This window comes from Acipenser ruthenus, chromosome 2 (genome assembly GCF_902713425.1).
Source record: "Acipenser ruthenus chromosome 2, fAciRut3.2 maternal haplotype, whole genome shotgun sequence".
NCBI classification, from domain to species: Eukaryota; Metazoa; Chordata; class Actinopteri; order Acipenseriformes; family Acipenseridae; genus Acipenser; species Acipenser ruthenus.
This window is the reverse complement of record NC_081190.1, coordinates 7,662,659-7,675,527: the sequence shown is the minus strand read 5'-3', so window position 1 is coordinate 7,675,527 and position 12,869 is coordinate 7,662,659. Positions and strand designations below refer to the sequence as shown.

Genomic DNA, 12,869 nt, shown 5'->3' with positions numbered 1-12,869 from the left:
CAGCCAGCAAGGTTTCATCATGTTGATGATATCAGATCTCAGTGGAAAGGCTGTTTTCACAGCACTTCCTTTACATCCTGCACATGTATTATTATAAAAGTAGTTTGTCAATAGCTATGTCTTTAATAGAGCAAAACTACCCATGTCATAATATATACAAGTACTTGACTCCTAATAGCTGCCATAATGCTACAGGAATACAGCAGCTGTTACACTGAACATAATATTTGCATATATTAGTTTATGACTGCCGGGGTTGACTGTTTTTTATTTGTATTATTATTATTATTATTATTATTATTAATAATAATAATAATTTGCATAACTGTCTAGTGATGAATATACAGGGTATACCGTAAGTCAGGCATCCCAGGTATATTTGTAAATATTGGTTGGCATATGGCACACCCTGTAGATTCTAGAACAATCTATGTAGCTACGCACTATCACACTATATATTCTAGAATGATCTCTGTAGCTGCACGCTATCACACTAGCGATTTTTGAACTCTCTCTGTAGCTACACACTATTGCACTATTCTAAGTCTCTAAGTGATGTTATGTCCCCTGGAAACAAATATTTAGTTCCTCGAAGTAAAAACCTGGACCATTGGGTGTAGTTGAGGACCTGGGTTGAAAAGCACTGATCTTAGTGATAACTGCAGAGTGCAGCAGGTGTACGAGGATAACAAATTTTGGAGCTCAATGGAAGTTATCTGAAAAGGTTTCACTCGTCATACAATAAAGTAAATAACTAAGGGCTGCATCGAGTTTACAAGGAGAAAACAGTCATCAGAGTGGATCAAATCTGAGACGCAGGCAACAGGGTTATATTAGCAAGGCAGACTGTTGTAACAATTTCCAGTATGTGCTCCCTGTAGATACAGCTATTGTATGGCAAGAGCTTTTGTATTTATTTTTTAAAGTCCTGGATTCTAACAGGAAAAGTCAGTTCTGTTTTGCTTGTAATCTGAATTTGACTTCAACCAAATTACTCATTCGGCTTGGTAAAAGGCTGTTGTCGCTGTGGACTGTTAATGACATGCGTTTATCCAAACGCTACTGCCCTGATGCTAGCAGTGTTCATAGCAAGGAATGAGTCTTTATGGGCTGAACTGCCTTTTCTTTTGCTCTTCCGCTGTAATAGCATTTCAGGATGATAAACTAACCAATCGCTGAACCAAGCCATGTTGATTTATCATTTGATACTTTGAGGGATTCACAATGGGTGGGACTCAATGAAATACTGACAGGCTTACATTTTGATCCTACAGACAGAGGAACAGTATTCTCTTTGTTTAGTTCCAGTGCTGTGGCAAGCATCATTACTGCTGTGGTTTCTTAGAATTCCTGTCACATTCAGTCAAGGATGTTTTTAACCCAAGGTACTGCCAGATTCTTTGGACGATGACAATACTGTTAATACTGTATGTCCTCTAGACAAAGGAAACTTTTGTGTTGGTGCTAATCTAATGAAAAGGATTAAACCCTATCTGCAGATTCTTTTAATTTAAATTGTAATTTTGCCAATACTTTTTCTTACATGATGTATGCGGTTGGAAAATAGTGTTGTTAAAATATATATTAAAGTGTAAGTAGCTGGTTTTACCTGTCATTTAAATTTTCATTGTGGATTTTGAAAAGAGCTTTGAAACAGACTTTAAAGTTAAGTGTAAAAAGTTGTCAGGATGTGAACAATGAAGAGAGAAATGCCAGGTGCGTTATTTAACCAGTCGTAGCAACACATGGGGATGTATAACACTATAATGTCTGAACCCCGCTGCTTACTCTTTAAAGACGTTACCTTTTTTTAATGTTTGCAGTCATTCCGAGTGCTTCTTATTTCAGTTTCTCATTTAAAAAAATGTTCTAATAAGTCTGTGTTCGTGTGCATTCAACTTGAGCTGTGCAGCTGCTCTTCAGTTCCAGCTGTCCGCTATGAACACAGACTGAATCAGCAAACAGCTTTATTCCAATTCTGTAGAAATAGATGGATTAAGAAAGACTCAAGCAGCTGTTAGAAAGGACCTGTAGACATTTTAAGGTGACTTTTCCAGGCATGCCGTGCACAACAGTAAAGACTTAAGGAATGATTTCATTAGCTATACCCTCATCAGATACAAAGAACTAGATGATTTTAGTGAATCCATGTGAGACTTCTTAAACAAGCAAGCTAGCGAAGTACATGGGTGCACAGTCGGATGCACATACAAACTGTCACTCTGTCGTTCTCCTGTCTTTAGGTTTCAACCAGCCAGAAAGACTTAGCAATACACATGGCAGTGATGAGTGAATGGGCCGCAGGCTAAAGTGAATTTACAAAGTAACAGAGGTTATTTTTTATTATAAGGAATGTAAAATCTTCCAAAGCAAAAACTTTTAATGTGTTTTTTTTATTATTATTAACAAGGTTAAACTTTAAACGTTGGGTTCAAAATACAATTTTCTTAAGAATCTACTGTTGTGAACTTCCTCCGAGTCTCTCGCTGCTGCTGTCAGAATCCCCCTGGACCAGACTCAAAAAGCCCTGACTGTTCCACATAGCATTCTAGTTTTTTTTTTTTTTGTGACGATGCACCACATCAATGAAGCTCACACATTGACATTAGATTCTGAGGCTCAGCCAGATGCACAGGCAACAAAACAGCCACGTCTTTGTTGACGGTGGGGTTAGATTAAAAAATCAACTTGGTCTGCAAACACATTTGCAGAACGAGCAAGTAATCATTTTCATGCAATCAGCAAGGGTGTATAATGCATTTCCTAATTTTTTGTCCAGATTGTTAACTCACAATGTAAAGAGAGAGGTATATTCTAAATACAGGGGCTGTTCCGTTTTTTTTTTGCCTAAGCCCTATAGTAACCCTAACCCCTTTGCTGCACTGCTGACTGTTTGTGTCAGGGGAAATAGCAAGCCCTGCAGGAAGCAGGAACTTGCAGGAATGCTTGCATGCTTTAGCACATTGCTTAACCGAACATTACACTATAGTTACAGCTATTTCAGCCATGTCCTGTCTCTTACTGCACCTGTAAATGCATTCACATGCAGAAGTAACGAGATTCGTTCTGCCCACATTACACGCCATGCGTAGTAGAAAATGTGGATTGGTTTCTATTGACATGAGCCAGCTAAATATGTTTAACTTGCTGATGTAACTGCTTCTGGAATGGAGAACAACACTGAGACGGCATTGACAATTCTATCTGGTTAGGAAAGTAAACTAAGTTTAAGGAACCTTGTGGTTATCCTTTTTATCAGAAAACAGCACTTCTAGTAATGGGCTCCTTTTTGCCACATCATGTGCAATTACAAAAGGAACAATAAGTCAGTTAAGAATACCTGCCCCTCCTACTGCTCAGAGTACATGCTAGGAACCTACAACAGGGTTTTCCTCAACAAAACAGAAATAAAGAGAGGCTTTGTTCGGCTCATTTTTTAAATTACCTTAATGTGAATCTACATAAATGAAAAGGAATGACCATTGTTGTAACCAGATTAGGTCACAGGTAAAGTGAAAGGTACCATAGATTTTTTCAAGACAGCATGTGATTAATGAGAAACAAACATTGAAGTGTTAACCATGCCTGTTCTGTGCATGTATTTTATTAGGACCAGTGTAAACTGCAGTCCTTGCAATTCTATGGCAGTGATTTTGTAAAGTTTCCCTTGATTGCTAGCTACAGCATCAGCTCTTATTAACACTCACTGGTTGATAATGCATATTGTTTGAAATGCAGTTCTATAAAATAAACTAAATTTGAGTGTTATGTTACTAAACAATAGGACATTTCGCTCCAAGGCAACCAAAGTTCACTGTCCCCTTTATTGAAACCTGTTTGGGTACTTGATGAGAAAAGGGAACCATTTATTTAGTGGCCCTTCTATCTCTTAATGTGATTGAAACGTTGGATCGGAATATAAACAAACAGGTTGCACATGAATGTCTGTGCTCTGTTGTAATTTTTGGTATTCAAAATTGATTGAATATTTTCAACCACTTAAAACAGGAGCTAACCTTTTATTAATATCGCTGCCCCCCCCCCCCCCCCTTTCTTTCACTGTTATAAAAATCTTATTCTTTACAATTCAACTGCAAATACAGATATACTGTATCTCATCACTTCCTGTGCTGTAGGTCACAGGTTTGATTGCAGCTGGACTACTACACAAAGTAATTAGGAACCTGGATGCCACAGCTGCTTTTAAATAGAGCGATTTATAGGAATCATCTACTTGCAATAAATGTTGCTTCTCCATGAAGTTTTAGTTCTAAAAACTCTGGTTATTTTTAAGACCACTTTTTTTTTTGCCCCCCTAGTTTTCCATTTAATTCTCAGTACCAGTTGCCACAATATCTGGGTCAATGGGTCAAGTCTGGTGTCTCCACACACTTCAAGGAAAACCAGCCACCCCACCCACCAACACTTCAGCTTCATGACAGCACTGGAGAGGGTTGTTATCGTTGAACACGACCGTCGACTCAAAGCAGAGCAGGCCATTATACATATAGCCCCGACTGTATTATGGTTGTGCCCAAATACAGATAGTTCCTCTCTGTTAAAGGCATCTTCTTTGAATTCCCCCGAGCCATCAATCATGTTGGCGATGGATTCTCACACAACCAGGCTCTTTCATTAGACTCTGGAGAAAATGTAGTGTCCGGAATAAAATAACTGCCTAAACAGTTTATTTTGTTGTGGCAATTATTTTAATCCTTGTAAAATCTGGTGCCCTAACACAAATGCCACACAGGATCGCCTGCCTCCCCTACAAAAAAAAAGTACTAAAATGAAATGTGTAAATCTTGATCTTTACAACTTAAGATATATTAAAAGTATTTTTTGCATTATTACAAATAAAAGCATCTCACAAGTAATCAAGATTCACAGTTCAAAAGCTTTATGTAAACAATTTATTAATCAACAATGTACATATCCAAGCAGTGATTAACATTCACATCTAATATCACTACATCATACAAATATTACAAAATTACTACAGTACAATATAGATTATTTGCATGATCCAAAATATTTGGTGGCCCCAAAAAACGGTTTAAAATTCAGCAGCTTATCAAAAATTAAAACCATATTTTCTATTTAAAATGAAGTTCTCTCATGTTAGCGTAGATGTGAAGGCAGACTTCAAGAAGTATTAGTGAAGTATATAGAGCTGGGAGAGGTTGCTGGAGCAGGTTTTTGAAGGTAACATTCTAACATTACAGTAGTTGGCGCTTTCTGGTGTTCAGAAACTTGGCCCAGTTCCTTAAAGGGTTTTTTTTGGAGGAAAACTCTTTTGCAACCCAAGCTGTCAACAGAAATAGCCAGTCAAGGTGCACATGTTAATAATCCCACCAGCACATTCAGAAAGATAAGACTTCAAGAATGGACTGAAGACAAATGTCTGCCCTGAGACAAACATTTTAACATTTACACCACACCTTAAAACACTTTCTGTTACCAACTCAAGTTGAGAAGGAGTTCGTTTCATCTATTGTTAGAATCCTTCAAAAAAGGGAAGCTCAAATGGAAAAAGGCATATAACAGTAAACACCAACCTCCTGAGGTTTCTACAACATAAAAATATTCAAGTAGAAAACTACTTAGCAGCGGCCATATATGTACGACAGCACACTAACAGCAACTTAATTCAGTGTGTAAGGAGCAGACAAAATGAGCCGTGCTTTTAGCATGCCAAAGGAAAGAAGGGGAAAAAAAAGCTGGAATGTGACAAGACAAAGTATTACGACTTCAGACAATCCACATTCAGAACCTTAAAACACGCACACCACAGATAAGACAGACGCTTCATATATACCCCATGATGCATTGTATCCATTTTTAAAAGGGCAATGTTTATACTGAACATAAAACTGCTTAGTGCATGGCATGTTGAGAACAAAAGCATTCTGTTTTTACTGGTTTACGATCAAGCGTTTGTTTCTATAACTTTTTTTCAGCATATATTTAACTTCACAGACAACACTTTTAAAAGCTGTACTCTACCCCCAGGTTATTTTCCTCTTGATAACTGCACACACTGGACAGAAACTTGAAAAAATCTTGCACTTTAATATGTTCTGTGTACAGAACATTATCTTTATATAATCTGCAAGGTCTACAGCAGCATACTATTTTATTTTTTTCTTAAAAATGTCAGTTTAGACCCAAAGTAATTGTTGCGCTACACTGAACTATTTGAAACCAAATACCTCCCACCTAACTCATTACAGGGAGGAACCAAAAAATAACCTTGTGGTCCCAAAGGCTAAAACAGAGTACCTTTCACAAGTGGAAAATAATATTGCCAGTTTAGAAGTGAAGTGACCCTCTTGTTATTGGAGTTGAAGCAATACCAACTTGTTTTCAAAAGGAATAATAAAAACTGAATAAAACTGGGAGAATGCATTAAGAATTACTCTTTACCTGACAGATATATGCATAATTTGTCAGCTAAGAGGAATGTGTAAAAACCACATGCTCTCATGCACACCGAAATATAAAAAAAATGTTACCAAAATAAATTTAAAAAAAAAAGAAATGCAAATCTAACACGTCTCACATGCGTAGGCTAAACTTGTCAGTGCAATATTCAATACCATTCAACCACTCACACACTGGATGAAAACATGCAAAGATCTGCCCAAATATTATTATTATTATTATTATTATTATTATTATTATTATTATTTATTTTTATGTGGGACATTCTTCGGTTGCAAAAAGCTGCTATGGCTTTACAAGTTTCTTTTTTGTTAAGGTTGAATTGTCTCGCACTTTATATAGAAAGAAAGAAAAAAAAACAAAACCAAGGAGTACTGCAGGCCTAGTTCTGACCAGCAGAGCAATCGTATATCTTTGTACAGGCCCCCTATATTCAGCATGGGATACTTTCAGGCAATCCAAACAATACAACGTGTACCAGATCCGTTTCCAGATTCACAGTATAAAACAATACAACAAAATACACATTAAGGGGAGGGGAAAGGTTAAATAAACACAGGTTTATTCTTAAACAGACTGAAAGACTTAAAGTAAACAACAACAACACAGATGAAGTGATGAAACTGGAAATAAAAAGGATTCAAAGTTCCACCCTGTAGCTTGTGCCCTTTCGCATCGAGCTGGGGTACGACGGGCCATCAACATGCGCAGACCAAGGCTTCCAGGACCTTGTTATGACATCCATTAAATGAATCAAACACCTTTAAGATCATGCTTTGAACAAAAATGCAATTAAAAAGAAAATTAACAAACTGAGTGGGAATAGACACTGAAGTACAGCAAACAGGTCATGAACTTGTACATTCGTCCTTATTAGATTCCAGCTGATGTTTAACACAAGCCCTTAACAGTTCTATTAATGACATGGCTCTATAGTTTCAGAATATCTGGTCAATTCACTAGTATTATGTCCATGCAGTAAGCACATCACATTAACAGCACAGAAGCAAAGATTGCACAGGTATAATCGGCTTTCCACAATGTGCAGGTTACACACAGTACTATATCAAAGTTAATCCTAATGAGTCCTAAAGAGATTAAGGCCTTATCTTAACTACATGACTTAAACCTATATCCTTAACAGAAATTAAACTCTTTTTTCTTTTCTTTTTAATGTAGGGCTATGTACTATTCAACCGAAACACAAAACTGTTGCAGTATATATGTAAAATGTATACCATTCACACTCTTGCTGCAAGCATGCTACTCTTCCCATAAAACAACTCAAGAAATAAAAATGCATGTCTTTACCTCAAACTGTACGTTGACAGAAAGTATTGGTGTAAAAAAAAAAAAAAAAAACATAGCCCCCCACCCCTCCAAAATAATCTCTCTAGTATTTGAGGAGTATGCAAGATATGCCAATTGTATTTGCCATGATATGCAAAAACTAGTTAGACACTAATTAGGCTTCTGGCTAGGCTGTTGGTCTTAACATTAGCTCTAGCATTTAATTTGTTCCGTCTACCAAATTTAATAACAGGTGCCCACTGATGACGTACAGTATGTTACAAGTTGAACTTGTGAAACTACTTTTACTTCATTGAGTATTCTTCATTCCATGCAATGTTCTGGAATTCACCATGCCTATGTCTAGGTTTACTTTAAATGCAGTCAATGCTATTTAGAATCCCATCTTAGGTTTTTACAGTGTGCCATTTATTTATGTATTTATTTTTAAATGATCTGCACTTAACCCTATACTTTAAGCCAATATTGTCTATAAAATGTTTAAAGGTATCCCCGAGGTTTTTTTTGTTTGTTTTTTTTAACAATGTGCTATATTATTATTGGACAACATATCTTCATTTGCTTCTTATTCAGATATTGAGTTGTAAAAAGACTAAATTTCCTCCCTCAATTGCTCCAGGTGTTCCCCCGTCAGCTGAACAGTGCGACGACTAACACCTCCCTCCCACCCCGCCCAGATGGGTTGGGATCGTACTGTATGTCCCCCCTGGTCTACCCTTCCCCCCCAGTAAAGGGTAACATTTTCCCTGGGTGCAGAGGCTCCCCGTTGTCTCCCAGAGTGAAAGACCTACAAAAATACAAGTATTGAGAAGGCGCGGATTAATTACATTAAGAAACTGGTAAGGACATTAACAAATCTTTGAATTCTTAATTTAAAATCAAGGGATTAATGCATTTAAACTACTCAAAAGCATAATGTAAGAGGGAATGGAATATCATATTGAAATATTGGTAAACAAAGTAAATTGATAGCGTGCAAATGCAGATGATCTTGACATGGCCACAGATTTAAACAATGTGGCAATGAAGCAGGTCATCTGTAATTGAACTTTGAGAAAAAATAAATAAATGAATCATAGAATACAGCCATATAACAAATCTGAAGAGGTCATGGGCACCAAGAACATGAAGTCAGAAGTGAGAAAAGCTTATAAAAATCACATACTATAACAAAAAACGAACAGTAGCTACCAAAGGTATGCTATTTCTAAACTTACACCGAGTAATTATGGCCTTCTCTAGCTTCATATAATTGAATAGGTCAAACATCCACAGACACAGGACACTTACCCCAATTACTGCTCCTACAGACCATGCTGTTACACTCCATAGTATGCTGCAAGGCGTTCCTTCAGTGGAAGTGGAAACTGGTCTGAAAATCGCTTCCAGTTTTCATCTCCAACCTGGTTTTTAAATCCATGTAAGATCTGAGAACACACACAGATTTCCGTAATGTATCATGACAAACACATGTAAAGGGAATGAAACAACTTGAGAAAAATGCAAAAGAATATCAAAGAATCTCTTCCTATTTGATTTGTTCCACCCAGCTGCAATCTTGCTATTCAACTGAATATAACTGGAAGCAGTGACTGGGAACAAAAAAGTGAGATACCCCATACACCTTCTTATAGGTGTAAAGTGAGATACCCCATACACCTTCTTATAGGTGTAAAGTGAGATACCCCATACACCTCCTTATAGGTGTAAAGTGAGATACCCCATACACCTTCTTACAGGTGTAAAGTGAGATACCCCATACACCTTCTTATAGGTGTAAAGTGAGATACCCCATACACCTTCTATAGGTGTAAAGTGAGATACCCCATACACATTCTTATAGGTGTAAAGTGAGATACCCCATACACCTTCTTATAGGTGTAAAGTGAGTTACCCCATACACCTTCTTATAGGTATAACCAAGTTAGTGCTAAAATTCCCAAAGTATATGCAACTACCCATGTGTCCTGGGTCAGCCTGTTACAGATATTCTAATGCACAGGAAAAGCAAATTCGTCAAGAACATTCAGTCAACACACATCCGTTTTCAGTTAAGAAATACCATCTGATCCCAATTACCATAAATAAATCAATTACCTTACAGAACATATCTCGCAGATCATCCTTCGGACTAACCCAGGAGGCTACAGCGTCACAGAAAAATATGAAATCCTGAAAACGACAAAAAGGAGGATTACAATATGCAGTATGCTTCACATACATTTACAACAATTCTGAATTCAAATTGATATTCATATTAGTTTAAAAACATATTTAAGGCATGACAACAGCAGTCAAGCTGAAGTTTTGCTATATTGGTGGGATGGAAAGGACAAATGGCAAGTCACCTGCACAACACCTCCTGGGTTGGCACTGATCATTGTGCAGATTCCCCGAAATGCTGAATCTTTTTCTTCATTGTCCCGTATATTACGTAGTGAAGTGCACCTGTTAAATTTGAAAATGAATGTATTTAAACAAGCAGACCCAGCAACACTCGGCACAATAAATAAATACATATGTATATTTTAAAAAGGCAAAATCCAATAAAATATCACATCTAATTGCTATTGCATGAAGTACTATTATTGGAAGCATTCACATTTACAATTGAAGGTACTGAATACATTCTCAATTCCATATCCCCCTGCCCGCCACCAAACAGAATACCACCATCGCTTCAGCTTTTGGTTTTTCAAGACGGATCTTGCGATGGAATAAATTAATAGTACTTTATTCCCTTAAATTATATAAAATCTGATCTTCATTGTGTTTAAAAAAAAAAAAAAAAAAAAAAAAAAATTGAAATAGTATATGAAAAAATGATTCTGAATTTAAATGGCTTCATATTTAAAAAAAAAAAAAAAAAAGTGGTTCTAAAAAGTTTTTACATTAAATAAATGGTTTGTCTTTGAGGACCACAGCCCTCCAAGTATAAGGCAGCTGTACACAAAAAGAAGCAAAAAAAAAATAACAGCACCAACAACGTGGTTGTGGTTTTCTTGGCAGGAATGAGCACTTTGAGGTTAACCTTATTGCTATGCTGGCTTCACCTGTGACTGACAATGCCCTAGGTTTTACAGACATCAAGAGAACCTCTGAAAGGGATTACTCAGAAACACCACAAATTTACTCATAGCAACATATTCTCAGCTCTTTCTATTATTACAATGCAGGTTTGGGGCATTCTGAGATCGACATGCATCAGGAAATTATTCTGGAGGGTCGGTAATGCTCTTTGGCATATCAAGCCTTTCGAACCAGCAAGCATGTGACAGTCTTATCCCATGCATTAACTCATTGTTAGCAACAACAACGACACAAATAAAAGATACATACATTAAATATATAGATAGATATATTTATACATGAATGCTACTGAAGAAAAAAATCACAGACCTAAAATAAAAAAAGACAAGATTAGTCACATGGTTGGCAATGGATTAAGGACTGTGACTCAACAGAAAATATTTCTTAAAGTGAAGAGAGAAAGATAGAGAGAGTAAAGAGGAAAATGATTTAAATAAAAGATTGAATAATACACACCAGGGTCTTATAAACTGCTGTAGCATGGGAGCCACCTCTTGAGGACAAACGTAACCAAGACGACCAATTGTTATTGCTAAGGTAACGCAATCACGGTTATACACCACCAAACGCCAACCAAGACATGAGCAAATGAGGGGAGGAGAAAAAAATAAAGAAAAAAACAACAAATAACTCAGAAACAGAAATCAACAGAATCTGTGTATGATAATAAACATAAGATTTCACTAGTGTTGACTACTATCACCCAGACTAAGTGAGGGTGGGTGGGGGTGGGGGATGTCAAATATGATACACTCTAAAAATAAACAAAACATTTAAGGGAGAACACTTGAAAACACAACTAACATTTAATGCAAACAAAGTCATTTCTCTGGAAACGCATAAAAGCCTATACGAGTCAACCATATTGTTCCCAGAACCTGGCTGCATTTCCCCAGTTACAAATTTGTCTGTTTGAATCAGTTCTGTCAGCATTCAAAATGAAGCTGTATTACCGATATCGATTACCACAATGTATAAATGTGTACAAAAAAAAATGACCAGATTAAGAATTCAATTATTTAGAAATTGTGCTCTCTCAGTTCTCTCCCTTAAACTCTCAAAAAGGTTAATCTTTCATAAGTAAAAGGAAATGGTTTAAGGATTACTCCAAGCCAACTACATGGAGAACCCTAAGATCTAGCAGATTCATATAAAGCAGAAGGGAAACCTAGGTTTAAGAGACACTATGCAACATTCTCATTAAAAACAGGCATTTATGAACAATCCAATGAAACATGCAAAAAGCAGATGAATGCCCATTAGAATTAGGTTCAGTGCAGGATATACCGATCAAGTTGCAAAAATAGAATACTTATGTAATTTTAGACAAGAATCAAGAAATAATATTAAATTACATCATTAGCAATGCTATTGATGGCCATTTTCTTTTCTTAATTATATTCCAAAAAATCAGACACTTATTTCCCCAAAATGTCTACATCCAGCTGCGCGATATTTCCAAGCGTGGAAATCAATATCACACTCTCATCAGGAATCCATTATCTTGGTGCATGGTGTACAAAATGTATGTGGTTTTTTTTGGTTTTTTTTTTTACTCTCCTTTCAATCAAAATGACTACATCTGATCAAAAGACTTGGTTATTAATCATTTAAGAAAACTAGCAGTGTAGGTAAAAAAAGACTGTTTACAGTAGAATATACAATGTTCACAAATCTATGTACTTATTATATTTCAGGTTTTTGATGCTTACTTGCCAATTATGTGAAGAGATCAGATATCCTGCATTAAACTTTTGCCACCCTTAACTAAATAACATTCAACATCAATTTGCAGATAAGCATTCACAGTTACAATAATAAACAAGAAAAAATAAACAAACAAAGAACACATCTAGATGCCCTATAATAGGCCTAACTCCCTTTACCCTTTTACATTGCAGAGAATGCACTCTTCTACCCTGGAAGCAGCATACTGTTCAACTAATAAAAGCATGGTATTTGCAGGTTCTTATTATTATTATTATTATTATTATTATTATTATTATTATTATTATTATTATTAT

General features: G+C 36.3%; 1 protein-coding gene across 3 annotated transcripts in view; it reads right to left on the bottom strand.

Annotated features, from left to right (window-relative positions):
- Positions 1-4,899: 4,899 nt before the first annotated feature.
- Positions 4,900-12,869, bottom strand: part of LOC117403984 (transportin-1) — a 42,180-nt gene continuing 34,210 nt past the window's right edge. For 2 of the 3 annotated variants that reach the window (XM_034006547.3, XM_034006548.3), the window contains exons 21-25: positions 11,302-11,377; positions 10,104-10,203; positions 9,853-9,927; positions 9,046-9,182; positions 4,900-8,542 (exon numbers count right to left, since the gene is read on the bottom strand). In XM_034006547.3, the coding sequence (XP_033862438.2) occupies positions 9,075-9,182; positions 9,853-9,927; positions 10,104-10,203; positions 11,302-11,377 (359 nt within the window). In that variant the 3' untranslated portion in view covers positions 4,900-8,542; positions 9,046-9,074. Of the gene's footprint in view, positions 8,543-9,045; positions 9,183-9,852; positions 9,928-10,103; positions 10,204-11,301; positions 11,378-12,869 lie in introns of those variants that run through there. The other variant, XR_009307413.1, reaches the window with a different exon arrangement.